This window comes from Pleurodeles waltl, chromosome 3_1 (genome assembly GCF_031143425.1).
Source record: "Pleurodeles waltl isolate 20211129_DDA chromosome 3_1, aPleWal1.hap1.20221129, whole genome shotgun sequence".
NCBI classification, from domain to species: Eukaryota; Metazoa; Chordata; class Amphibia; order Caudata; family Salamandridae; genus Pleurodeles; species Pleurodeles waltl.
Genome location: NC_090440.1, coordinates 384,350,000 through 384,371,240, shown reverse-complemented (window position 1 = coordinate 384,371,240; position 21,241 = coordinate 384,350,000). Strand labels below are relative to the sequence as shown.

Below are 21,241 nucleotides of genomic sequence, written 5' to 3'. Positions count from 1 at the left end.
CCCAGAAGTAATGCATTTGTTAACACTGTCTGGGAGGGGTGAAGACAGGAGTCTGCCACTGACCCGATCATGGTGCAGTAACCACCACTTAAGATCTTTTGAAGTCTCCTCTGAAATCTGAACATGGTTGGAGATGACCCCTTGATGTTGGACCCATCAAGACTTCAGATCCCACTGCAGAGTCTGCATATGGTACCTGGTGTGTTTCAGCAGCAGGATGCAGTAGGCCATCCGTCCCAGCAGCTCCGATTCGATCTCATTGAAATCCAGCACAGAGGCTCATAGACTGGAATCTTAGCTTGAATGTCCTGATCTATCCTTTATAGGAGAAAGGCATGAAACTGAACCGTGTCCAGATTGACTCAGTTGAATGGGAAAATTTGAGGTGTCAGGTGTGACTATGACACGCTAATAGTGAACCCAAAAGGTGACAGGGGGTTCGCCATAACCTGGAAGTGGTTGATGACTGTATGGGGCCTTCAACAGCCACTCATCAGGGTAGGGGACTGAGAGCCCTGACCTCCGAAGATGCTGTCACCACTGCCATCACTTTTGTGACTAACCGAGGACCACTGGTGAGACAAACTGGCCAAATGAAAATGATCCTGGTCAACCATGAATTGTAGGTAGTGCCAGTGGGCCTGAGAACCGGTATATGGAAATATACATCCGGCAGGTCCAACGCCACCATCCAGCTTCTAGGGTCACAGGGCACACATGACCTGGCCCAGAGTGATTGTCGTTCTGGAGGAAGACGTTGAGAGGGTGCATGTCCTAAATAGGACAAAGGACCCATTCTTTTTTGCAGAGAGTAGAAACCATGACCTACCTTCGTTTCAGGCACGCTCTCAATAGCCCTTTTGGCCAAAAAGGCTTGCACGTTCTGCCATAAAACAGACAGATGGTCCTCCGTCAGTTGTTTGGGAGATGAATGAAAGAGCGTCAGGCAAGGTAGGACATGCCCCTTCTGAATGATATGCTGGACCCACCTATCCTATTGTTTGGCCTGCCACTCCAGCAAGAATCATTGGATCCTGCCTCCAACCGGGAGGCTGTGCTCCACTAAGGGCACACTTAAGTAATTTGGCATGTGTGGCTGTGTTGTGGGGGTATGGGTTGGGCTCTTGTTGACCTTGACCAGAATGGGGTCAGTGGATGTCACTGCCCCGCAAAACAGCTAGGCACCTTGCTCAGTCTGTAATGACTGCTGGTGTGGGTTGCCTATTAAAAATAAACATGATAGGAGCAATAGGGTTGATGTGACTAGTGAGGCAGGGCGATAAGCCCAGGGAGGGTGCTGTGTGTAGGAGGCTGGCCTGGCTTATAGTGGGTACCTTGTGGTACTTACACCTTGTGCCAGGTCCAGTTATCCCTTATTAGTAGAATAGAGGTGTTCCAGCAGCTTAGGCTGATAGAGCTAGCTATAGCAGAGCAGCTTAGGCTGAACTAGGAAACATGCAAAGCTCCTACTATACCACTTATATCATATAGCACTATATCATAAGAAAACACAATGCTCAGAGTTACTAAAAATAAAGGTACTTTATTTTAGTGACAATATGCCAAAAGTATCTCAGAGGATATACTCCCTTAGGAGGTAAGTAATATACACAAATTATATAGACATAAATCAAAATCAGGTAAGCAATAGTTAGAAAAGTAGTGCAAACACTGTAGAACACAATAGAATGCAATAGGGAGAAATAGGCCTAGAGGCAACACAAACCATATACTCCAAAAGTGGAATGCGAACCACGAATGGACCCTAGGCCTAGTGTAGTGTGTAGAGGGTCGCTGGGAGTGTAAGAAAACACTAGGGGTGTCCAAGATACCGCACCCCAAGACCCTGAAAAGTAGGAGTAAAGTTACCCTACTGCCCCAGTAAAGTCGAGATAGGTGATTCTGCAAGGACAACAACTGACTGGAAAACACTGAAGACGGATTCCTGGACCTGAGGACCTGTAAAGGAAGGGGACCAAGTCCAAGAGTCACGCAAGTGTCCAGGGGGGGCAGGAGCCCACTAAACCCCGGATGAAGGTGTAAAAGGGCTGCCTCCGGGTGGAAGAAGCCGAAGATTCTGCAACAACGGAAGGTGCCAGGAACTTCTCCTTTGGTCAGAAGATGTCCCACGGCGTGCTGGAGGATGCAGAGTTGTTTCCACGCAGAAAGACCGCAAACAAGCCTTGCTAGCTGCAAGAGTCACGGTTGAGGAATTTGGGTGTTGCCAGGGCCCAGGAAGGACCAGGAGGTCGCCCCTAGGAGGAACAGCAACACAGAGAGCCCACGCAGAAGCAGGCAGCACACACTGAAGCACCTGAACAGGCACTTAGAAGATCTGAGGACAGCGGTCGACTCAGAGTCACAAAGGAGGGTCCCACGACGTCGGAGTCCAACTCAGCGAGTTGGGCAATGCAGGACGGAGTGCTTGGGACCTGGGCTAGGCTGTGCACGAAGAAAGTCTTGCAAAAGTGCACAGAAGCCCGAGCAGCTGCAGTTCACGCAGTACACAGGATTACTGTCTGGCGTGGGAAGGCAAGGACTTACCTCCACCAAATTTGGACAGAAGGGCCACTGGACTGTCGAAGATACTTGGACCCAGCTCCTGTATTCCAGGGACCATGCTCGTCAGGATGAGAGGGGACCCAGAGGACCGGTGATGCAGAAGTTTGGTGTCTGCGTTAGCAGGGGGAAGATTCAGTCGATTCACGGGAGATTTCTTCTTGCCATCCAATGCAGGGTGAAGGCAGACAGCCCTCAGAGAATGCACCACCAGGAAACAGTCGAGAAAGCCGGTAGGATGAGGCGCTACAATGTCACTGGTAGTCTTCTTGCTACTTTGTTGTGGTTATGTAGGCATCCTTGAGCAGTCAGCGGTCGATCCTTGGCAGAAGTCGAAGAGGGAAGTGCAAAGGAATTCTGGTGAGCTCTTGCATTCGTTATCTGGTGAGCTTCCCACAGGAGAGACCCTAAATAGCCCACAGAGGAGGATTGGCTACAGAGAAAGGTAAGCACCTATCAGGAGGGGTCTCTGACGTCACCTGCTGGCACTGGCCACTCAGAGCTGTCCATTGTGCCCTCACACCTCTGCATCCAAGATGGCAGCGGTCTGGGACACACTGGAGGAGCTCTGGGCACCTCCCCTGGGAGGTGCTGGTCAGGGGAGTGGTCACTCCCCTTTCCTGTGTCCAGTTTCCCGCCAGAGCAGGGCTGGGGGATCCCTGAACCGGTATAGACTGGCTTATGCAGAGAGGGCACCATCTGTGCCCTTCAAAGCATTTCCAGAGGCCAGGGGAGGCTACTCCTCCCAGGCCCTTAACACCTATTTCCAAAGGGAGAGGGTGTAACACCCTCTCTCAGAGGAAATCCTTTTTTTGCCTTCCTGGGACCAGGCTGCCCAGGCCCCAGGGAGGCAGAAACCTGTCTGAGGGGTTTGCAGCAGCAGTAGCTGCAGAGGAGACCCCGGAAGGTTAGTTTGGCAGTACCTGGGCTCTGTGCTGGAGACCCGGGGATGCATGGAATTGTCCCCCCAATACAAGAATGGTATTGGAGTGACAATTCCATGATCCTAGACATGTTACATGGCCATGTTCGGAGTTACCATTGTAACGCTACATATAGGTATTGAACTCTATGTAGTGCACGCGTGTAATGGTGTCCCCGCACTCACAAAGTCCGGGGAATTTGCCCTGAACAATGTGGGGGCCCCTTGGCTAGTTCCAGGTTGCCCACACACCAGGTAACGTTGCACCTAACCTTCACCAAGTGAGGGTTAGACATATAGGTGACTTATAAGTTACTTAAGTGCAGTGTAAAATGGCTGTGAAATAACGTGGACGTTATTTCACTCAGGCTGCAGTGGCAGTCCTGTGAAAGAATTGTCTGAGCTCCCTATGGGTGGCAAAAGAAATGCTGCAGCCCATAGGGATCTCCTGGAACCCCAATACCCTGGGTACCTAGGTACCATATACAAGGGAATTATACGGGTGTTCCAGTGTGCCAATGAGAATTGGTAAAATTAGTCACTAGCCTGCAATGACAATTTTAAAAGCAGAGAGAGCATAAACACTGAGGTTCTGGCTAGCAGAGCCTCAGTGATACAGTTAGGCACCACACAGGGAACACATTCAGGGCATACATTATGAGAACTGGAGTCCTGACTGGCAAGATCCCAGTGACACATAGGCAAAAAACAACATACATACAGTAAAAATGGAGGTAACATGCCAAGCAAGATGGTACTTTCCTACACTGTGACCCTAGTTGCATTGAACCGCAAAACAGTGGAATCAGCCCTGTACCCAAAAAGGCGAGTTACGTCGAAAGGCATGTCTGTAAGTGATGACTGGACATTGCCTGAAAAACACGTCAACTGCAGACAGGCATGTCGATAAATGTAAACACTTGAGCCAATGGCTTGCCCGATGGAATCAATAGTGTCTACACCACAATGAATTATGAATTTAGCCGTGTCATGACCATCCCATAGAGTTTGGGTGAGGAGAGTCTGGAGGTTATCCGGGACACCTTGGATGACTTGAGCCACCGAATCCCAAAAAGCTTAGGACCCAGTGCCCCAGCAGGCAACTGGCATTAATGGACCTGAGGGCCAAACTGGGTGGAAGAAAATAATCTCTTTCCAATGATTTCTACACTTTCGGGCTCCCTGTGAGGGGAGAGTAGTTAGAAAATTGCTCAGATTACTCTGTCTGGTCGATGCCTGCACCACTAAGACCTCCTAAGGGGGGGGTTGTGTGAGGCAAAAATGCAGGGTTGCCTGGAGCAGGTCAGTGGAGTCATGTAATCTGGCGGATTACCAGGGGGCAAGAGCAAGCCTTGACCCAGGTCTTTAAGAGAGAATCAGTGAGGGCCTTGTTTAAAGGTATTCAGGGTTCAGCAGTGGTTTGCTGTGGCTGGAGAGCTTCAATCACAACATTAGTCTTGACCTCTAAGGTGAGGAGCTGGAGGTCAAGAGCATTGGCCACCTTCAGCATCACCACCACAAAAAAGCACCCTTTTCAGTGGCAAGACCTGGGGGTGTGAGAAGGCCAAAGTTAGGAGATTGGTGGAGGCCACTTGGGTCTTGTAGGACATCATACCAATTGTCTTCGTGGTAACGTTGGCCTATTTTATTACATGCTTCATAATCGTTGTCAGAATCGGTGCCAAACAAGCAATGTAATGGGTAGGATGTTCCTTATGGGGGTGAGATGTCAAGCTATGTAGGCTGTAGTTTGACAGCAACTGAAGCAAGACTAACTGACTCAGAGAGCACAATGAGCACCTCCTTCTCTGGTATCAATGGAGTGAGCATTACCGTAGAGTTCTGGAAACCAGTGTAGGCTGTGGAGCTGGAGGCAGAGTCAGTATGGGTGCCGGAAGCCGCCCAATGAAGGCTTCAAAGGGTCTAACTGGCACCAAGGACGAACTCACCAGTGGTAAGCCAGATGGACGTTTTGTGTCATATCATCAGTGCAGGGCATAATTTTAAACCCTAGAGAAGCCACAGGAGTGTACAGACAATAAATACTGCATAGGTGCAAGACAGGATCTGTGGAACTGCACAAGTAAAGAGAACTGCAGATGAACACAAGGGAGAATAAAGACAGAATTATTTATACTGAAGAGAAAGAAAAACATCCAACCAAGTGCTTCATTACAGACTCCCAATGCCGGATGGAGGCTTTGTGACTCCATGAGGCTTGAAGGATCACCAGAGGGAGTCGGACGATTCAGAGCATGGCCTTGTGCGAACCTTGGCTCTGCCTCAGTGTTGCAGATAGCCCCGGAAACTCGAGTTGTGCTGGGACAAGTAGAAAGCTGGGGGTCCGATGTTGACTGACTTTGAGAGCAAGATGGAGAGTCATGGGACTGTCCAAGATAATCGTTTAGGAGCTCACAGACAGACAGACAGAATTACAAAGACACATAGAGTTACCAAGATAGATAGAGGGACGATAGGGTTGCAAAGGTAGATGGACAGGGTTGCAAAGGTAGATGGACAGAGCTGCAAAGAACGTGGAATAATTAGCAGAGGTAAAATTAGTCATATGATAGTTAAATGTTTATATAAGCAAGACATACAAGAGCACTTCATTTCGCACATGCTAAAAAACATGACAATTTCATGAAAACAGTTTCAAATAGATTTTGGTATGCTGAAAAATGGAATCAGTCATAAAAGAAAAAAAAACAAAGGTCACTTTAAAGGAATGTACAATAAAAACCATTAACAAGAGACAGTAACTGAAAAACCTGGAATATGCCCTGTGCTCCACATGGAAGAGCAAGAAAGTGTCCTGCTGTCCTGTCAGACTATAAACACAAAGGCAACAAAAGTAATAAAGTAAAAATAAAAACCAATGACCCTAAAAAGAACTACCTTATGTGCAGATATGCACCTTGTTAAAGAGCAAAATGCAGTCACTTCAAGTGAAGTTACGCAGTGGTCCGACCTCCTGCCTAATGCTGTAGTGGATGGAAGCAAAATGTGAATGATACACCAACAGACCAAAGGATGAAGACATCTGACTGAAAGCCCCTTTAAATAAGTATATTATATATATTTTTTTTTATAAATCAAAAGGTCTCGTTTAACGCCAGGGTGTTGTAGTAGAGGAGTGGCTTAATCCAACTATAGCGTTGATTCAAGACCCAAGGCAGAACAAAGTAGAAAAAAAAACTGAAGTCCAGTCACACCAAGGAAGAAAAGAAGCTATCTTCTTGGTGCGTATCTACTGGGGAATTAAAGAAAAGCTAAATAAAGTGTGCAAAAGTGAAACTTTAAAAGTACATGCAAGCAGACTGGACCTTACTGCAGTGCACTCAGACACACATGTCCAGCAAAAAGGGACAAATCATGGCAGATGTTTACATAATACAGATTTTTATACAGTGAATTTTAATAGCACTTATATACATAATCAGCAGTTACGCTGAAAATATGCATGGGTCCAGCCTTGCCAAATCGCCAATGGACAGCCTACAAAAGAAAAAGCCCAAAATGGGCATGCACTTTTGAATACAGGTATCACAGAGTTAAAGCCTAGCTATTTGAAAAAAGCTGACGTTTAGGTGTTTAATTAACAGAAGATTTAATCATCTTTGAAAAGAGTACGTCAGGTAACTTTGTTAACTTCCTCAAAATAAAATGTTTATCTTTGCTTGATAAAATACATAAGGGGCATGCTCCTCGATCGCATTATGCTGAACTTTTGTGACTCTACATCCTCGGCTCCTGTGTACTGATATTATACAATTATACATCTGACATATTTTGGTACTTACACAGAGAGATGTCATGAAGTAGCTACTGTTGTTTTCTTAGAGTTTAAGTAGAAGTGTAAGTCTCCCCCCTTGCAAATATTTAAATACAACACCAATTTGTTGAGATGAAATCAGTGTGCAATGCTCACTTGACAACACAATAAAATATGAGTACTAATTATTGTTTGAAATTTGTTTTTGCTGACTAGAGAGCTGTGTGCAAGCTATAGACCCTGCCGACGGGAGCAGACATATCCAACTTCGATCCTTTTGTGCCATACGTATATAAAGCCAAAAGGTATTCAAAGCGACAGGTAACGTTCGGCCAGATGTATGAAAATGCAATTTTGTATTTCTTAAATAGCGACTTCATAGAAATCGTTATTTAAGAAATGCAAAATGCAATGTACAAAGATACCGATTTCCTAATAGCAAATCCTAAAAAGTAGGAATCGCTATTAGGAAATTGCTATTAAGAAGTGTAACTGCATTTGAGTCAATGGGATGGTTTTGCATTTCCCAAATATCTCTATCAAAATTAAAAGTGATTTCATTTGTTGATTGCAGTGTCCTTTAAAAATTCTTGCTCACTAGTGGTCAGTTCTTCCTTTTTCTAACTCCTTTTTCTGTTACAGAACAGTGACCAACTACTGTATTATTCCACTTTGGTTTCTTTATCTGATGCTGTGAGGAGCTACTTTTGTCATTTCTGTGTTGCTCACTTTTCACTGTGGGTGTTTTAGGCTGCTAGCTGCCTGTGTTTTTATTGCAGAATTCAATTCCTCCGACTTCCTCCCATGTCACTGACATTTGTTTTAGTTTTATTCAAGTGCTGTCCTCATTTACCTGTGGCTCCTGAATGGCTGCTAATATAAGCTTATTTTACAAAAGAAACACCCGGTGCCTAAACATTTAGCTCACTGCTCACGAAAGCCACAATATGCCCTTTCTGGTAGAATGTAGCTAAACTTAGAAGCAATGATGTGAAACCTGCATAGCCGTGCATCTGGAGTCTTTCTCTCTAGGCCCCCTCCATGCCAGCCCTCAGAGACATCTGCACACAGGACATTGCTTATCTCCTTTATTGGGGCCATACATTTTCTCAGTCTGCTCTGCTATTGTTAACTTAATTAGAGCTTTGCTGAAATGCGAGGCAAAAATGCATGCAAGACTTTTAATTCTGTTGACATAAAAAGAAAAATACTTTTCCAGCCTTATTTTCCAATTTCCGTTCGGACGTTTACACAACTCGAGGTAGTGCTGTCATCTTCTCAACTCTCCACAAAGGCTTGTAATTTATGATGTCAGTAGCCGCCAGTGACCACCAAAACATGACAGGAAAAGATGAATTATGAGGCAGGGTTGACCAGTTTATATGGGAAGAAAAGTCCAGTTCTGAATTTACTACACCAATAGTTCTATCTCTAGAAAATGCAAGATCTATTGCATTGCAAATGCTTCTTTTAAATTGCACCTGGTTACCATTGTTTTCAAGCCAATGGTAATTGCATCTTGTAAATGAACAATCTGCACTTAGGAAATGCATGGTGCATCAAAATGGAAATCGCAAAAAGGAAATCCCTTGTTGCGATTTCCTACTATGGTAATCGCAAATTTCGATTTCTACTCTGTAGAAATCACAATCTGCGATTCCTTAAAGGGATTTGTACGTAACCAAAAGTCAATTTTGCATTTCTTAATGGCCCAAAATAGCGATTCGGACCATTAAGAAATGCAAACTTGCTTCATACATCTGTCCCTTAGTAACTTCTTCCTACTGAGGTTTACTCTATGCCATTACATTTGATGTGGATAAACCGAAAACCTGGCATGGTTGCGACCTGCCACGACTGGGGGCGATAATCTTTGAACAAGTGGACCAAACAGCTCCACAAAGTTTAATTTGGGAACACAATTTTAAAATACATTATCAACCAGTTTCAGGAGCTATTTTATCTTGTTATAAAAATTATTAAAGATCAAATATTTTCTATTCTGCCACGAGAGGTGAACAAACCTCGATTCTGAATGACTTTAAAGGCATAACTAGCAAAATGGCATTACCAGTCTATTTTGGCAGCCTCTCATGGTGCTTAAATCTCATATGTATCTGATATCAATGCCAGCCATTGCAAGCATTGATAAAAACGGATGTCAGTTTCTGTTTTTAAAACTCAACAGTTTAGAGAAGATTTTGTTTAAAACATCTGGAAGAAATGTATACATTCCTGATGTCTGAATAGCTGATAGCTTAAATCACTTTTCCATGCACTGCACCGAGCACATAGAAGACATGTATCTATACTTAGCTACATGTGAAACGTACAGGTACTTAAGAAAACATAGTAATGCTTTATGCTATAATTTCACCTTTTGGAGTGTTTCAGCTATTGCAAACTGCATGCCATTTTCTAAATGATAAATGGATCTATCACGGTATCGCAAATTCCCATCAAATGACTCAATTAATATAACTCTGAAATCTATAATCTGTTAAACTAACACTTACACACAATTAATGCTAAACAATGCGTCAACACATTTATAAAAATCTGAATTATTAACTTACACAACAATGCTCTTTATGTTATACATATTCATATTCTTAAAGCTAGAGTTCATAGGCGCTAGGTTTCAATGGCTTTCCTGTTTTCGTCAATATTACATCAATGCTGACATTTTCTAGCACTTGGTAAATAGGAGCAGTTTTGGGTCTTTCTCTTCCTTTGTTAAGGTTGCTATCAGAAACCCTTAGCCTATATTACGATTATAATGGAAATGCTCTAAGACCTCTAACGCTCCTTTCCGCCCAGTCCGTGTCCAGCCATTTCTGTATGAAGGCAGAGACCGAATGACTGTTTAGGGACCCTCACAAGTCCCAATCTCTTTGTTTATCCACATGCCCACACGAAGAACACACTTTGCTATCGAGGGAGAACATTCTTTAAAAACGGAATCGCATATTTTTAAGCTTTACATGGGGCCTCCAAATCACCAAAAATCTCGGAAAAGAAAGTCTGTTTATCACTAAAAAAAAAATAGCATCAAGTTAAAGTTCACGCTTAGAGATAGTGAAGGTGAGACAAAGAAAAGGTGGTAAAGTAAAGGTATGGGAAGGTGGAAGTATTCGAAAAAAGCATTTACAACCCTCTCCTCTCAAGGCATAAACTAAATCATCACTTTGCTCTCTCTGGGTTGGTCCTGATTTTGGAAAATACTTCAAGCATATCTCATGCCACAGGTTGATAAAGGGAATTTTCATTCTTAATCTTATGGAATACGAGCAAACACAGCAAAGTCCAAAACCCATTTTCACTTGCAGCGGAATAACATGGGAACTGATCAGCAGCAATGATATGTTCTAAGCTATATTCTTCTCTGCATAGCAGTTGGTCCATGCTGGGGAGGCCCATTAAAATACAAGGTTAATTCACACTGTGGAAGTCTTAAGTAGAGAGAAACACGCACGCCTGGGTAGGATCTATAACAAAATAACACCTCAGTGGGTTAAGCTAAACATGACCAGCACTTAACTTTTGCAACATTTGTATTTTATATATATTTTACTAAGCTAGATGCTGTTTTGTTTCAGATCAGTTTAATTTACGTTATACATTATTTAGGCTCTAAAATGGAGGTACTTAATAAATATACCTGATAAGCTAAGATTTGTTAAGCAGCATTTTACTATGAAGAATGCAATAACAGCAACATTTCTGACAGGTGTAAGTACACTCAGATAAAAATAAAAAGAACACATTTCAAAAGAGTTGTCCTACCCAGCACATTGCCTGATGGCACTTCTTCAAGGTCCTCCAGTTCTCGGCCCATCAGTAGATAGAGATTCTCAAGAGTGCAGCAAGCCATATGAGGCACAGGCGGGAGATCTTCTGCAGTTGGGTACTCAGAGGGCAACTAGATAAGAGGACATCAATCATTTTACAAAATGCAAGTATACGCTTGTAAATAAACATGTATGTGGATCTTCTCATGGGAAACGTTTATTGTTAAAATATTGTGCAGTATATTGTAAGTACAGACGTATTATTTGCGGTACATTACGAGTGGCTCACACAGTCACTTCCAATATGTACCATGTCTCCATGTGAAATGCATCACTCATATGTTTATGCTGAAAGGTTCACTAAAGTACATATTGTGCACAGCTCACACCTGCATCACGCTCCTTTATCATAGCATATAGCATTTAAATAGATTTGTCCCGTAATTCCCTCTATCAGGTGCATGCTGAACTATTAGTCTGTCTGGCACTTTAAAGTAGATTTCCAAAACGTCTCTTTTCTCAAATATATTCATGTAAAGGTGTTTTATGATGGCTCACAAACACACACCAAGAGCTGTGTACTGTTTTCAGTGCTACAAGTGTGATGACAAATGTGGTGGCCTCTAATGAGGGCATGGCTAAAGAAGCCAGGATAAGAACACTTCACAGATGTATGGCCAATGTAACCAAGCTTGTCCCTAGTTTACATGCATTTGAATCCTACACTTGGCAAATTCATACACATGGCTTCTCTCCATATCAGGGACCTCCAACCTTTTCTGTAGTGAGAGATACTTCTGATAAATGAAAATCAATGTGAGCTACTGAAGGATAGGCAACTTGTGCACCCCCTCAGCCCCACACCAAGCTTCATTGACTTTAAGCCTTATGTCCATAGAGCCTGATACTATGGTTTGAACAAAATACTATGACTAAGGGCACTATGTCATGTGTGTCAGTGAGACTGTGGCCTTTGAGGTTGCATGAACATGTATGTGGATGAATGGGATATATGTGTATAGGTGGGGGAGAGCCCGTGTCGTATGTACTTGCGGCACAGAACATACCTTTTACCACAGCTGGCACTGTTACATGTTTAACATAAACATACAACAATTTTTTATTTTTTTTGTAATGGTAGAAATTTAAAGTGCAGAAAAATGTTCTGTAAAAATGCTCTTAATGTGGCACATTTTTCTATAACATTCTCCTCAAAGATAATAGCTTTGTTTTCATTTATAAATATATATGGCACCGTGTCTACCTGCAAATGGGAACAAGATACATGTAAGGCAACATTTAGAAATGGGAGAAAAATAAACTGAAGATTTAACTTTACATTTATATGGATTCCAAATAACTCGCCATTTCAATTTTCCCCCATTTCGACATATCACGTTTACAAACAGAAGGGATCATGCTCCCAGTGGCCTGGAGCCACGGTGCCATGTATATACCAGAAAATATACAGCCATGTGTTTAAATGAGACGAATATAAGTGAAGAAACATACTTCATAAAAGATTAAGACATAATTGGCTTAATTGAAAGCGAAGAAAAATATAAAGGCAACGTTTCCCAGTAATATTTTTCTTCACTTCAAACTTCTCCTGTTTACACAAAATAACTGTATTTTCAGTTATAAATATGGCACAGTGTCTACTGGCCACTCGGAATGAACAGTTAACAATCATTAAGCTAACTTTTCATTTGAATTTTCTCCCATTTAAAGTAATTCAGAAAAATCATTTTGTTCTCACTCTCTTAATACTGAGTGGGCAAGGACTTTTATTTAAGAGTTAAATACTTCAGTTCTTCACACCTCTGTGCCCCATCCTGCATCTTAAATCTGACTGAGCACTTCTCATTATCAGGCCCTGCTTTCTGCAGCCTGGTGATCATAATGTAAAATAAACACAGCCTTTCCTTAACTTTAAAAGGAAAATGTTACCATGTGCTTATTTAAAAATGAACTCAAGGCTGTGAGCAGCTCATGAGCTACTGGTTTGAAACACCTGCTCTATATAATATGCAAAACCACCAAGCAACAAGATATTTATTTAGTATATACTGCTCCAGTGTGAACTCTAAGGAGGGAAACCCCTACCAAATGATGACATGTTATCAAGGCACTTCTTTCCTAGTATTGCATGTCATTTAACAAACAGTACATTATGAGCTGGGAGATCTAGTCCAGTGTCAGTACAATCGCACAAATTGGACTAACATCTGAAAGCAATGGTATAAAGAAAAGAACAAGATAGGAATTTGTGTAGTACTGTGAAGTCGTCTGCTTACTAGAAAGCAAAATGATCTCATAAAAATCCTCTCATAACAAAAAAAATCCTTCCTCCTGTCCCAGAGTCCAACCATTTAAAAGATTCAAAGGCATCTGGAAATCATGTCTGTTGGAGTCTCATTCCCCAAGGGTTTTTTGGCATCTGTTTGAGAAGGTAGAGGATTCAAGAGGTCCCGTCACTCCCATTTGCTCACTACTGCTGGGTTATGATACATTAAATGAAAGTCAGCCATATGTCTCACCTGCATATAATCTGGGAAGTGGATAGACATTGGAGGCTGAAAGGATCTAGAAACAATGTGCCTGTTGGGAGCTCTACGAGTGTTGCACATTTGGAAATTAGCCTTGGCCAGAGGCCCAGGCCCAGCTCTCCCCGTACTGCCTCATCACTCATGCTCCTGTCTTCCCTTTGCCTTATCCCCCGTTTTTCGTGTGCCCGCTCCTTGCTTTCCCTTTGTTTTCACTGCTTTCTCTTTGCTTTTACCCCTGTTTTTGTGTGCCTATTCTTCCTTTTCCCTCATTTTCACTGCCTTCTCCTTGCTTTCTCTGTTTTTTGTGTGCCTTCTCATTGCTTTTCCCTTGTTTTCCCTGCTTTCTCTTTCCTTCCCCCCTTTTTTTGTGTGCCTCTCCTTGCTTTCTTTTGTTCTAACTGCTCTCTCTTGCTTTTGCCTGTTTTTTAGAGCCCTTTGCTTGCTTTTCCCTCATTGTCATTGCTTTCTCCTTGCTTTTTCCTGTTTTTTGCGTCCTCTGCTTGCTTTTCTCTCATTTTCACTGCTTTCTACTTGCTTTTCTCCCCGTTTTTTGCATGCTTTCTGCTTGGTTTTTCCCTTGTTCTCACTGCTTTCTCTTTGCTTTTCCCCCATTTTTGTAGCCTTCTTCTTGCTTTTCCTTAGTTTTCACTGCTTTCTTCTTGTTTTTCCTCTTTTTAGTGCCCTCTCCTTGTTTTTCCCTCGTTTTACCTGCTTTCTCAAGGAACTACAAATGCCTGGATACCCAGTCAGGAGATTAGCGGCCCTTTACAAATCCTGATTGATTGATTGATTCTGTGTGAATTCCAGAGAATGTAAAGATTTCTCTGCTGGCGTTGATGTATTAATTAAAAATGCGGGTAAGGAAATAGTTTGGTTAATGTGGAAATTCAAAACCATCCTAGAGAGAAAAATGGGGTGTGTTCTCATTTCTACTCTGTTGCTATGAAATACTGTATATGGTTCAGAAGTGCATAGAGCCTTAATCTCACTAACTGAATGTTAGATTCAGGAGGTATTAGTAACTAGGAAAGCTGGTTTTTATGTAGGATAATGTAAAGAAACTTTGTGAATAAGTTCATGGGGGTTCTTATTAATTTAGATAGAACAGTGTTGTAGGAAATGGCCCTCTCTATAGGGACACTACAAACTTTTTGCCTTCCTCCTTCTTTTTGCTTGTTGGCCTGTGCACTTTACCACTGCTAACCAGTCCTGAAGTGCTTGTGCTCCCGCCCTTAAACATGGTTTAATTGGTTTATACCCAATTGACATATTTCATTTACATGTAACTCCTTTGTAGAGTTGTATAGCGTATACTGAGGGCATGTAAATTAAATGCTACCAGTAGACATGAGGAACTAATTGTGACACCCACTTAAGTAGCACTTTAAAACATGTCCTAGGCCTGCCATTGCAGCCTGTATGCATTGTCACGTTGCAATATTGACTTGACATTTATAACCCCTTGCCAAGCCTTAAACTCACCTTTTATTGCATATAAGTCTCCCTAAGGTCGGCCCTAGGGAGCCCATAGGGCAGGGCGCTGTCAAATGAAAAGGTAGGACATGTACTTTTAAGTTTTACATGTCCTACTAGTGAAAAACTCACAAATTTGTTTTTCACTATAATGAGGCCTACCTCGCCCATAGGATAACATTGGGGATTCCTTATTACATTTAATAACCTGTAATTCCTAAACCAGAGGAGGTCACTGTATCATGTTTGGTGTCTATGACCTTATAATGATGACTGGATGGAACTGATAGTTCAGACTTTATGAATTCATCCAGACAGTCACACAATAGAGGAATTAGCAGAGCCTGAAAAGCATTTTCGCAGGCAAGATGGGTGGAGCCGAGCACAGTCCCACTTGCACCTGAACAGGCTGTGCTCTGCCGCCACACAATTGGCTTAATGACACTGTATTGTCAGTACAACCAGCTAGGAGCCAGAGTAGGGGAGGCAGGAAACTCCGGGACTTAAAAGAACCTTACTGGAAACTTCTCCCACCTCCTAAGAGCAGGACACAAAAATAGGTCTCTCAGAACCATTCTTCAGTTCACTACTGGACCTGCGGAAGGACTGCTTGCTGCTGTAATCTGATGTGCACTCTGCCAGACTGATGCCCTATCTGCAAGGACTGCTTTGTTGTCTGGAGCATGCCTTGAACCTTCAGAGGCCAGCCCTGCTAAGGAACCCTGCATCTTCATCTGCACCCAGGAATTCCAGAAGTGATTTCAATGGCTAGTTTTCTGGCCTACTATTCAGAGCCAAAGGGACATAACAGGCTCCCACCTGGACCCAGCCTGAGTGAATCCTGAACCTCTAAGCGGTCTCCATCAACTCCTTGACCCTTGGTTGTGGTGCTAAGGGTACCCAGAAGGACAATTTGCTTTGCTTTAAGAGCCAGGAGCCAAGAGCCAGGAGGAGGTCGGGACCAATCTGCTCGCCTATCCACCCAAGGTGCGTCACCAGTCGATACGACTTTGCAGCTTCTGCCCCTACATTCTTCTCTGAAGCAGCAAATCATTTTCAGCAGTCCTTTGCGAAAGGGGTATCCGACCTGTGGAATTGTCTTCGGCTACAACCTTCTGCTTCTTCCGTATGGAGATTTTCGACTTCCATCTAGACAACTAAGTCTAAAGGTAAAAATGTTCACTGCGGCTTCGCTCTCCGGCTATCTGACAATGGTGTTCCCTTCTCAGACACTCCTGTAGCCTTGCCCCACTGAACGCCTGCCTTGTCAGAGACTTTTCTTACAAATTTTTCAAGTCCGAAGGTAAGCGCTGACTGGGCCCAATCCACTTCATGTATTTGAACCGCACTCTATCGCAGTCTGCCTTAATTTTTGTCTCTGCCCCGGACTAGCGTGACCAGATATCTACGCTTAGCACCTTTTTGTTTGTAAGTGCTATAAACTTAAACATTTTTAAAATCATAACTCCGGTTCTACTAATTGGAGTTTGGTGGTTTTGGTGTCAAATAATGTATGAAAAAAATCTATATTTTACTAAATTGGTTTGGGATTTTTATTGTGCTGTGTTTTCACTGTGTTGCTATTTCTTTGCTGCATAAATATTTTACATATTGCTTCTAAGTTTAGCCTGACTGCCTTTTGTGCCATGCTACCTAGGGTTAAGCACAGGTTAATTTAGTGATTTTTTGTTGTTCACCCTGCCTGGGACTGTGGCTGCTGCCTGACCAGGGCCCAGTCAAACGACAACCCAATTTCTCACAATTCAGATTACGTAGACCATGTTCTCTTTGAGCATGCTGCCCATGTCATTGATATTGAAGGGGTGCCCCACATACACACTTCTCTACCTGGATGCTTTCCAAAGATATTTTAGATGACTCTGCATTTTGCGACGTCCAACACACTCACATCGTCCTTTACTTCAAGGCGAACCAAGGGAAAGTCACTACTCGGGCCGCTGAATGGGATGCCTTCAAGGTGGTTACTAGGGACTTTTGCATTCAGAATGTTGCAGGGATCTGCAGGGAACTATAGAGGGTCCTCTACGCAACGTATGAGGCAGTCACTGCACTAGATAATGCCCTTTACCCCTTGACGACGACACGGCCTGGGCCCTGGTGGACGTCAAACAGCATGAGGCAGTGGTTGTGGAATGCCTCCGATGCTACAATTTCACTGCCTATGCCGCCGCCTTCATACTACTACGTCGACTCCTTGCATTGTTGGCTCGTCAGGACACACACAGTCCCCCATTACCGTTATCATCACCCCCACAAACCAGACGGAGAGATCCCAATCAGCTATAATCCAAGCCTTGAGTTCTTGTTACACAACCTTATATAGAGCCCCTACTGCCTCTACCCTAGAGCGAACAAGATCTTTTCTGCACCCTCTCCATTTACCCTCCCATTAGTGCCCTGAAGCGTGAGAAACTGGATGCACTCATAACGGTGGCTGACGTCAAACAGGCCATCCACGATTTAGCTCGAAATAAAACCCCAGGTCTTGATGGGATCTCTATTGAGTATCATGATAATTTCTTGACCAACCTTGTACCCAGACTTGTATAACGAGCCCCTTACAACCGGCACCCTTCCCTCCTTAAGGGAGTCCCTTCTCAAATCCCGACTGAAGCTGAATTGAGAGCTCACATATTCCTCCTCCTATTTACCTGTAGCACTGTTGGGGGCGATTATAAAATCCTGGGCAAGGCCTGGTCAGATTGGTACCTGCAACTACTCCCTGCCTGGTGCACCCCGATCAAAATGCCTTCGTGCGTAACACATCCCTCAATATACGGCGCTTGTTTTACATCATGAACCAGGAATTGTTGCAGTTGCCCCGGGCAGTGAGTCTGATATTAGACCTCAAGAAGGCCTTTGAATCCCTGTCCTGGGACTATCTTTATGAGGTCTTACGGGAGGTAGGCATTTGCCACCATCTCCTTGCATACACCAAGCTATTATATACAAACCTCTCATCAAGGGTACTAATTGGCCATCTAATTTCCTGTTCCTCTAAGCCACAGGACGAGCCAGGCCTGCCCTTATGCCCCTATCCTCTTTGCCATCGCTATGGAACCCCTGGCCCATCGTTTATGCCAAGATGCCCAGCAATGGGTTATCCCTGTAGATAACATCATACATATAGTTTCACTCTATGCAGATGATCTGCTGTTATACGACCACAATGCATCCTTAGACATGTCACCTATTGCCACTATCTTTCATGAGTTCGCAGATGTGATGGGCTTACACGTAAAATGGAAGTCATGTGCTTTTCCACTATGTCAGGACACTCCCCCCTCAGGAGATTTGTGTAGGAGTCACCTCTCAGTCTTGAACAGCTGCAGTGTTCCTCAATTGAGGGTTAGACTTTACCATTCTCAAAGCGATCGATTATTATATATTAATATCGACAGATTATCCTCCGTCAGTCAGTTTCAAGTGGGCGGATCCTGCCCCTACTGGTCACCCATGATGGTTGGATGTCAACCTAAAGAGGGTTGGAGGCTGGGGGCGGATTGATGGACTTGCCCAACCCTGGCTGCCCAAACCACAAAGTCTGGGGTACCATGTACTCGGCCATGCAGAGGTTGGGGAGTTTGCATGCTGTGGTGGCTGGGGTGGGTAAGGACGTGGGTGGAAGCCCCTTTTGCGGCCACAAAAAGAGAAAAAGGCGGGCTGCAGTTGTCCATGAAAGGCCAAGGACCTGGCTGTAGCATTGCTATTCCTGAAGCAGTCCAGCATTGAGTCTGCCTCCTCTACGAACAGATGGGAGCCATCAAAGGGCATGTCCAAAAGCGAGGCTTGGACATCCCCTGAAAAGCCAGTCGTTCTCAAGCTGGCATGGCACCATAAGGGCAACGGCGAATAAACTGCCCTGCCTAGAGTGTCGGTCGTATCCAGGCCACAACTGATCGCAAACTTGGTTGCATCTCTCCTGTCTGCCAAAGCTTGAGAGAGTATGCCCCGGGCCTCCTCAGGGATGATGAGAAGCACCTGTACAACCAAATCACACAAAGCATGGGAGTAGCGGCCCAAGAGGCATGCCGTGTTCAAGGACTGCAGTGCCAGGCTGGTGTCAAATACAGACAGCATCCCTTGATTAGTGGGACTAAGGTAGAAGCCCTGATGGATACAGGTGCCAGTGTCCCCATGATGACAGAAAAACTGTTTTCCCCCAGGACAGTTCTTGGCTGGACAATCATATCCATTTGCCATTGCTGACAACGTGACTTAGGTCCATCCCATGGCTATGGTGACCTTGGAATGTGGAGAGGTTACTGGCCTGAAACAGGTAGTGGTGTCTTCTGCAATCCCAGTTGAGTGTCTGCTAAGGAATGATCTGGAGTCCTCAGCTTGGGCTGAGGTAGAACTCAAAACTCATGCAGCCATGCTGGGAACCCCTGTGCTGGTGTGTGTGAAACCTAGAGCACAAAGCCAAACAGGAAGTGTTGGAGCCTGGAATAATGGCCAAACTTTCAAGAGAAAAGGAAGGAAGTCTGGGGGACCAGCTTCTGAGCAGCAAACAACACAGGATTCTTCTCCTCAGGGAGAGGGCTTGACATCCTCGGAGGGCACTGAGCCCATGGAGCTTGATCCTTATCAGGTAGAGCTTTTGGGCCCACGGAGGGTACTCTAGGGACCAGCTGTGCTAGGGACAAAGAACCTGCCCTACTCTTGAAGGCCTGAGGCACCAAGCAGCTGCACAGGCAAAGGGAGATGTCAGTTGCTTCCACAGGGTCTGCTGGGAGGAGGGACTCCTTTACACTGACGCCAGAAACCCCAAACTGGTGCAACCAGGAGAGTGGTAGTGCCTCAGTAGTTTAGGTAATTCATCCTCACTTTAGCACGACATCCCTCTAGTTGGGCATCTGGGCCAAACTAAAACATGGAATAGGCTTGTCAGCCATTTCTACTGGCCAGACATGTCGCGAGAGGTGAAGGCGTTTTGCAGCTACTGTGTCACCTACCAAGACAGTGGTACCGCAGGTGGCCCCCAAGGGCCCCTCTAATTCCACTACCAGTGGTTGGGGTTCCCTTTGAAAGGGTTGGTGTGGACATAGTGGGTCCACTTGAACCACCCACAGTCTCAGGAAAGTAGCAGTGAATCATGCTACCAGGTATCCTGAAGCAATTCCCCTTCAGCCTACTACAGCTCCTGCAGTAGCCAAAGCCCTTATTGGTATCTTTACAGGGGTAGGATTTTCTAAGGAGGTTGTTTCTGACAGAGGTATCAACTTCATGTCAGCTTACCTGAAACACTTGGAATGAGTGTGGGGTGACTTACAAATTCAACACACCATACATTCCACAAACGAATGGACTTGTTGAAAGGTTCACCAAGAAATTGAAGGACATGATCATGAGGCTCTCTGAAAGACTCAAAAGGAGATGGGATGCCCTTCTGCCATGCTTGATTTTCACCTACAGAGAGGTGCCTCAAAAGGAAGTAGGATTTCCCCCCTTTGAATTTTTGTTTGGCCACCCTGTTAGGGGACCACTTGCACTTGTGAAGGAAGGAAGAGAGAGACCTCTCCATGACCCTAAGCAAGATGTTGTGGACTATGTGCCTGGCCTCCGCTCTAGGATGGCTGAGTATATGGAAAAAGTATCCAAAAACCTTAAAGCCAGCCAACAGCGCCAGAAGCAGTGGTATGACCAAAAGGCTGCACTGGTGGAGTTCCAACCAGGGGACGAGGTATGGGTTCTGGAGCCTGTGGCTCCCAGGGCACTTAAGGACAAATGGAGTGGCCCTTACCCTACCCTGGAAAAGAAGAGTGAGGTCACCTACTTGGTAGACCTGGGCACTAAGCAGGATGCCAAAAAGGGTGATCCATGTGAACCACCTCAAACTCTACTGTTATAGGGCTGATGTAACCATGCTGATGGTTACAGACGAGGATCAGGAAGCAGAGAGTGAACCTCTCCCTGACCTCCTCGCACACAACCCTAAAGATGGGTCAGTTGATGGAGTTGTCTACTCAGACACCCTCTCTGCCCAACAGCAGGCTGACTGCAGGCAAGTCCTGCAGCAGTATGCTGAGCTCTTCTCTTTAACCCCTGGACTGACACACCTGTGTACCCATGATGTGGAGACAGCTTTCCTGTCATAAGCAAAATCTATCAGCAGTCTGACCAAGTTAAGGAGAGCATCAAAGTTGAAGTC

General features: G+C 44.4%; 1 protein-coding gene across 4 annotated transcripts in view; it reads right to left on the bottom strand.

Annotated features, from left to right (window-relative positions):
- The window catches only part of EFL1 (elongation factor like GTPase 1), a 770,553-nt gene that overhangs the window by 462,390 nt on the left and 286,922 nt on the right, over nucleotides 1-21,241 (bottom strand). For all 4 annotated transcript variants that reach the window (XM_069222577.1, XM_069222575.1, XM_069222574.1 and 1 more), the window contains exon 15: nucleotides 11,043-11,178. In XM_069222577.1, coding sequence (XP_069078678.1) covers nucleotides 11,043-11,178 — 136 coding nt within the window. The remainder of the gene's footprint in view (nucleotides 1-11,042; nucleotides 11,179-21,241) is intronic.